The sequence below is a fragment of the Zea mays genome, chromosome 3 (assembly GCF_902167145.1).
Source record: "Zea mays cultivar B73 chromosome 3, Zm-B73-REFERENCE-NAM-5.0, whole genome shotgun sequence".
Taxonomy (NCBI): Eukaryota; Viridiplantae; Streptophyta; class Magnoliopsida; order Poales; family Poaceae; genus Zea; species Zea mays.
This window is the reverse complement of record NC_050098.1, coordinates 20,422,249-20,429,540: the sequence shown is the minus strand read 5'-3', so window position 1 is coordinate 20,429,540 and position 7,292 is coordinate 20,422,249. Positions and strand designations below refer to the sequence as shown.

At 47.3% G+C, this 7,292-nt stretch overlaps 1 protein-coding gene across 1 annotated transcript; it reads right to left on the bottom strand.

The window, feature by feature from the left end:
* Positions 1-2,441: 2,441 nt before the first annotated feature.
* Positions 2,442-6,192, bottom strand: LOC100383994 (uncharacterized). Its single transcript, NM_001176606.1, has 2 exons — positions 5,271-6,192; positions 2,442-3,175 (listed from the first exon to the last, which is right to left on the bottom strand). Exons 1-2 carry the CDS (start codon positions 6,172-6,174, stop codon positions 2,808-2,810), a joined length of 1,272 nt encoding a protein of 423 aa, NP_001170077.1. The 5' UTR covers positions 6,175-6,192; the 3' UTR covers positions 2,442-2,807.
* Positions 6,193-7,292: the final 1,100 nt, after the last annotated feature.

Here is a 7,292-nt window from a genome sequence, read left to right as displayed (position 1 = left end):
TCTAAACCGGGGGAGGGGGGCAGGTACCATGCAGATAAAGAAACAAAGGACATGAACCAATCGTGGCAAAAATGTCAAGATACTGAAACGGTGGGAGAATTCCAAGTTCAAAATGTTGAACGCCTAAGTTATCAAGTCAACTTTCTCCGTCTTTTGAAAGATCATCAAGATACTGAAACAGTGAAACTAACAGACACATAAGGCCTTGTTCGTTTCTGCCGGATTGATGAGTTGGAACGATTCCTGACCGGATTGTTTCTCTAATTTATATAAACTTTGATTAGCTGGAACGATTCCGGGTGCAATCCAACGGAAACGAACAAGGCCTAAATGTGTCACGAGCCGGCTTATGGGCCTCCGATGGTTTGCCTTGCGGCATCAGGCTACAACTAGGTTGGGTGAACTTAATCTAATAAGACGAAGACTGGACATGGTTATGTGCTGACCAAACCGCTGATATCTCGGGCGAAGAAGTTACACACATCCGAAGGACTAAACACTCGGCATTAACTCGGTTGAGAAAGTAATCGAACTCTAGATAAGCATGATTACATGCCGCAATAAAAGAGGAGATAGGTAGAATAGATAGTGATCATAACTTGTAAAGAGATAACTCTCTAGCCACTTATATAAGGCCAAGAGAGTACCCTACGAAATCATCTCATCTCATCATACACTAGCCCTGACACCTGAGCACCATCGCGGCTTATTTGTAGTCCGCATACTCTAGAGAAATTCCAATATATGACCTCAATAGAAAGTAGGGTGTTACTCATTCTAGCGGCCCGAACCTGTATAAAACCTTATGCAAGTCCGACGTGCTCCTGCACGTACCGTCGAGTCGCAGTCAACGATGTCGTCCTACTCAAAAACATCACGTGGGTGACCCCTTGGTCCGCAGCCGGATCACAAACATCGACACAATCCCCAGAAATCTCGAAGAGAATTTAAGTTTCTAAAGTAACCCTCTCTTCTATGTAATTGTCTTTGTAGGGCATCTTTTAATATTTTACAGCCAACTCTCCTCCCGGCTCACGTGCGGGGGCCTCATCGGCCATCGCTTCTCCAACAACATTCTCTGGATTTATACATAAATATCTATATTAAATATATTTTTTATTTTAATTTTTTGGACATATATATGTATCATACTTTCACGTACTTTCAAATGTTATTGTATATATTTTAGTTTTATTAAATCTGTTGTTTAAAACATTAAAATGCATTAAGAAGATGAGCGAGAAATTTTATATAGAGGATTCAACAATGTTCTCTAAATTTAGAGACCGTTTAGAGGACGCTGCGCATAGAGGATGACTCTCTCCTCTGAAATCTAGGAACTAGATATACTCACGGCAAGTGGCTGGTGGCATAGATCTAGGCCATCACACTTGCCCACTCTTATAACATTCAGGGGTGTTTGAGCTACAGCTTCCAACTCCGTCACCAATTGCAATGGTTACAGGTCGAAATAGACCGAAGCAAACAGCTCCTTAGGTTCAGCTCATGAATTGGAGGGTGTAAAGTATTATTCTTTTTAGCTTTGGTAGATCTTTAGTTATGGTTCTTTCAATTGGGACTAAAGACCATTCTCGGTTCGTAGTCTCGGTTAAGACCATACCGAGATAAAGTCAATTTTCCTACCATTGATGTATCTTCGACGATAAAGTTCGTTGGTGTCACTGGGTTTTAAAACACATGAACTAGGCAAACATGGAGAACAAATATTGTAGGTGAAGATGTAAGTATTTTAATATATTCCCTTCTATTCGAAAACATAGGTTATCAATTTTATAAATGTAGGCCGAATTGTTTTCCACAAAAAAGTAAAAAAAAACTATCCAAAAAATGTGGATTTTTTTACGGTGGAGGTAATTGTCCTGCCACATCATCCAAGGCTATATTTAATTGAACTTCTGAAAAGCACTTTTATTGCCAAAAGGCAAAATACTCACAATCGTTTTGTTACTCGTTTAGTGCGTGCCTCATGATTTGAATCCTATAACGCACAGTTTTCGTAACGTATGGTATAAACTATGCATCACACACACTGTTCCAGTGTCCTCTCTATCTCACATATATACACACGCACACATAGTTATTTGTTTGTTATACCAGAGTTTTGTATTTTTGCTTGTTTTCAGTTTACCATGCAAGATAGAATGATATGGTTGACACTATAAATATAATCTCAGACTAACGGAATTGCTGGGCGCACCGCATTGACATTGTATACGGCGCGTGACAGCTTAAGCAGCAATCTAGTTGACGCTCTAATCTTTCGTGAGCTTGCTATAATGTGTCGTTCTGCTAATTAATACTTCCTCCGTTTCTTTTTATTTGTCGCTGGATAGTACAAAATTACACTATCCAGCGACAAATAAAAAGAAACGGAGGGAGTACCAGGCTTACGTTTCGAGTGGAATATAGCGAAGGCAAATCAAGGTAAACAAATGAATTACTGAATCGTAAGGGCCGGCAAATTAACATACTGACCGCAGAAAAACCAGTACTGGCCGTCGGAGCAGTTGCACACCAGCTGGTCGTCGTCGGGGTCGACCGAGCACCTGTCGCCGGTGCTAGCGCAAGCCGCGCAGTCCTCCGCCGTGAAGTTGTGCTCGAGGAGGAACCCAAGATTCATTAGGCGGTCGTAGTCGGCCGGCCCGGCCCCCTGGTATCCCAGCACCGGCATCAATGACGACACCGTGCAGTTCAGCGGCAGCGGCGGCTTCAAGGTGTCGTCGGGCCTGTACTTGCCAGCAAGCCACGCGAACGACTTGGCGGCGGCCGAGCCGTCGCCGTAGTCGCTACAATTCATTTGCGCCCAAGAAGAAGGAGGGGACGGCTGCCGTGCCTGGCCCTGGCCCTGGCAATCGCTGAGGAAGAACAGCTCCCGGTTCCTGCCGCTGATCTTGAACGGCGCGGCGCTCAGGTCGGAGGAGGCGTTGCCGATGAGGCTGAGGTCGCAGAAGGAGCCGCCGTCCTCCGGAAGGTTGACGTTGGTGACGACGAACGAGCTGTTCTCGTACGAGATGTCCAGGACCTGGTACGCCCAGTACGAGTTCTTCAGGTACACCTTCCGCTCCTCGCAGGTGACCTGGAACGCCTTGTAGCCGCAGTGCCGCTGGTGCGTGCCCGTGAGCCAGAACGGGTAGTAGATGCTTAGGTTCCCGCACTGCGCCGGCTCGCATGGCAACGTCGACGTGTTCACGGCGGCGGCGGTGGTAGGAAGGCTGGCTAGCAGTAGAAGAGCGAGCAGTAGCATGGCGGCTGGGCAGAGCAGCAGCAGCCCAGCGGCGGGAACACGGCACCCGTGCATCTTTGCGCCGCGAGCGGCGAGTCGGCGACGCAGGAGGGGAGAAAGAAACACTTCGGGGAGAAGGATTTGGGAAGAACAACTCGCAAAAGAAGGTGGCCGTGGCTGATGTATCTATGCATCGGACTAGGGTTATTTAAATTCGACTGGAAGCCGCGAAGGATGTTGCCGAATCAGCTGACCGGTCCGGGTTTGACGTGTCTGTTCTGGTGACGATAGTCCGAGACGCTGGGCTGGAGGCTTCGAGCAGGAAGCTGATCAGTTGGTGGGAGCAGGCCCGACAAGTGGGTCCACAATTCGTGGGCCCCACCAGCCAGCGACCGGAGACCTTAATTACCCGAACAGAAGGACGTGTCTGCTAGTCCAAGCTGCTGACTGAGGGCGAGTCTGATGAGGCCAGTCAGACGTCGTTGAGCATTTGAATAGAAAGGGGATTTCTTCCTATAGATTTCCTTCAATTCCCTTATTTTAGGGCCTGTTTGTTTAGTAGGGATTGAGATCCGGATCTATTCCAGCTATTCAATGCTAATACAAATATCTATTGAGCTATTGAGCTAGAACCGTTTGGTTCCGTAAATGAACACGCCCTTACTATGTGAATTAAGCGTGGATCCACTTTACTTCCTCCGTCCATATGATTTAGTCAGTCGTTCTAGGTTTATTCTCAGGCAAACTATTTTAACTTTGACCAATACTATATATATAAGATTAACTTATTTTAAACTAAATGAATTACATGTTATGGTAGTTTAGGTCACGATGAATTTAATAACTTTATTTTTATGTTGTAAAAGTTTATAAACATCAGATATAACCGGACAAAGTTGATAGTGATTGTCTTAAGAAACCTAAAACGACTAAATCACGTGGTTGGGGACAATTTTTTTTACAATTTAGCCCTTTATTTGAAAAAATCCATGTTTGGTCCCTGAACGATTTAATATCGTTTTTGGACCCTTTGCTCGGCGCTATAGACCATGGCACTGAGATAATACCGCTCGACGCCATAGCCTATGCTGCCGAGGTACATAGTGCACAGGACTCCTCCTATTGCGTTGGCGTCTATGTGGTGTTGCTCGGTGCCATTAATTATGGCGCTGAGCTCCTATGTCCCGTCGTACCAAAACCGGAGTATTGGCCAGATCTACTGAATACATCATGGTCTACGCGCCAAACAAAGGGTCTAAAAACGACATTAAGTCGTTTAAGAGGTCAAATAAGTCAAACGTAAAATCTTTTAAAAACAAAAGGGGTCTAAATTGTAAAAATTCGGACGGAGCGAGTATGTGTTACCAACTACCATTAGCACTATGTCAGCACAAACGAGTGAAGACTGGAGCTGAGTACGTACGTGGAATTTTTGGGATTACTAGAACAAGAACAAATCAGGCGTCGTGCCTGGGTGAAAAGAAAACCCCACATGGCGAGACGACGCTTAGGGCTTGTTCGGTTAGCTCTCAATCCATGTGGATTGAGCGGGATTGGATGGGTTTGAATCCCAAACAAGTCAAACTTCTTCACAATTTTTTCCAATCCCATCCAATCCATGTGTATTGGGAATAACCTGTAAGTCATCGTGCATCGCGCGTCGGGTTTGGATGGAGACGATGGGTTTGCACAATAGTAGACCTGGGAACGGGCCGGGAGTAGTTGCATACTACTACGAATCTACGATAGTACTGATAACTGAAGTAGGGGCGTGCATTCACACCGGTTTCGTTGCGATAAAAGCCCCAGATACTATCCATCACGAGAAAATGACCGGACTAGTATGACCCGAATGGCTACGTACCGTTAAACCCATTTAAATTTTGACCGATTCTTAACTATACGTCTCGGAAAGCTACATTCTGTTAAGCCCATTTAAATCTCGACGCAGCAAAAAGCTAGGAAATCTCTAAAAATAACACGCCTTGAGGAGAGGGATTTTATATGATGCATGCGTACGGCGTACCTGGAGTTTTAGGAGAAATCAACGCTGGGTTCGCCGCCGCCGCAGCGCGGAAGCACGCGAAGGTCCAGGCCCCGTGCTGCCCCGCCAGCCGACGGCGCCCGCACAGGCCGCCGGCACTCTCGCACTGTCCGCACTCCCCGTCCGCCTCGGGCCTCCAGCTCAGCTCGAACCCCATGTTGAGCGCGGGCACGATGGCGTCCAGCGGGCTCCTGGTGGTGCTCCCGGTGCCGAGCAGGGACCTCCGCAGCACGGGCATGGCGATGACGCTCTGGCACAGCCCCGCGTAGGCGTAGGGCGCGAGCTCGTCGCCGTCGCAGAACACGTACGAGTGGTGCCTGCCGTCGCCCTCGAGGCACGCCACGAGGTGGCGCGCGGGGACGCCCGCGAAGGAGCAGTGGACGAAGAAGGTGAGGTTGGCGTCCCGGGGCGTGAGCGACAGCGGCGACCCCGCGGGGAGGGACAGGTTGCGGCCCACCAGCGGGCAGGTGTTGGACAGCGAGAACACGCCGAGGTCGAAGAGCGACACGGTGCGGTCGCCGTACATGACGCGCGTCACGGCGTAGTCCCCCGACGGGAGCGGCAGCACCGGCGTCTCGCGCCGGCACTCCAGCCGCAGGCTCGGGTACCCGCAGTCCGAGGACGACGACGACGACGACGACGACGAGGCGTTGCTGGCGTCGTCGATCCAGAACGGGTACCGGATGTCCACGGCGTGGCCGCACCGGTACGACGGGCACGACGACGGCCACGTGGTGGAGTTCGGGATCCGCTCTGTCGCCGCAGAGGCCGCCGCTGCGATGCTGGAGAAGAGGAGCAGCAGGTGCAGACAAGATCGTGCTAGAGGCATTGTCGACGATTGGTGGTGTATCGTATTCCGCGAGTATTCTGCATGTCCAACCCGCATTGCAGAGAGGAAGCATGCGTATGTTTTTGCCCAAGATTTTGGTCGCTGGTTGCTCAACTCAACTCGGAGATCATGCAAAATTTCGCATTGGTTGCATTGCACCTCGCGCGACCGACTCCCTGTACTGCGGATGGTTCAGATTCACACAAGATGTGTGTGTGAACGACTGAGCGTCCAACAGAAGGTTACCAAAGCACTTGTTTTTGGGACGGATGTAGTACACCAAAAAAAATTTTGTACGTAATGTATAATTTGGCAATTCAAAAAAAAGGAACAAGTGTCTAGGGTCGTTGACTGACTGAAAGATACAGTGTGCTTTCTACTTTTATATATATTCTGATTCTGAATGAACCACTTCGGTCTTGCTTTGTGCATGTTTTGTCAGCAGAAGCTGAAAGTGTGGGAAGTCACACAAAGTTTGTTGTGCAGTGTGAACATGGAAATGCCGTAGAAAGATTCCCCCAATCAGAAGTATGCAGGACCGACGGCATTCCATCCTACGTGTACAGCAATACAATACCAATATTTTCGTTGAATGCTAGTAGTTGTTTTGAGTAGGCGCAGAAACTGAATTCTCTATCATCATCCATACAAACTAACGAAGTGTATGCCAACAAGAAGTAATTATGATATATAAAAGTTTTACACATTTTCAGGGTATGTTCGTTTGATCTCAATCCATATGGATCGGACGGGATTGAGCCTGTTTAAATTTCAAACAAGTCAAAATTCTTCATAATTTTTTTTCATTCACATCTAAACCATGTGGTATAGAAATAACCAAACAAGAACTTAGAGTAAAAGTTTATTATTAACGGTCTATATATATATATATATATATATATATATATATATATGAATGGGTTACCATTATCTATATATACGAATAGGTTACGAGAGCCTAATCCGCCTCCATCCTTCCTCTTATTACATGTGTGATGCTAGTATATCGATGTCGTCGTATTTTAAACCCTACATGTGTCGGATACCGTGGAGACATTGTTGCTGAGGTGTTGGTCGACAACGAACGTGAGGAGCACGAGAGAACGTGTTGCTACTGTTGGTACTTGGTACACAATGATGTTTGACTATTTCTACTATATCGTCATATATAATCT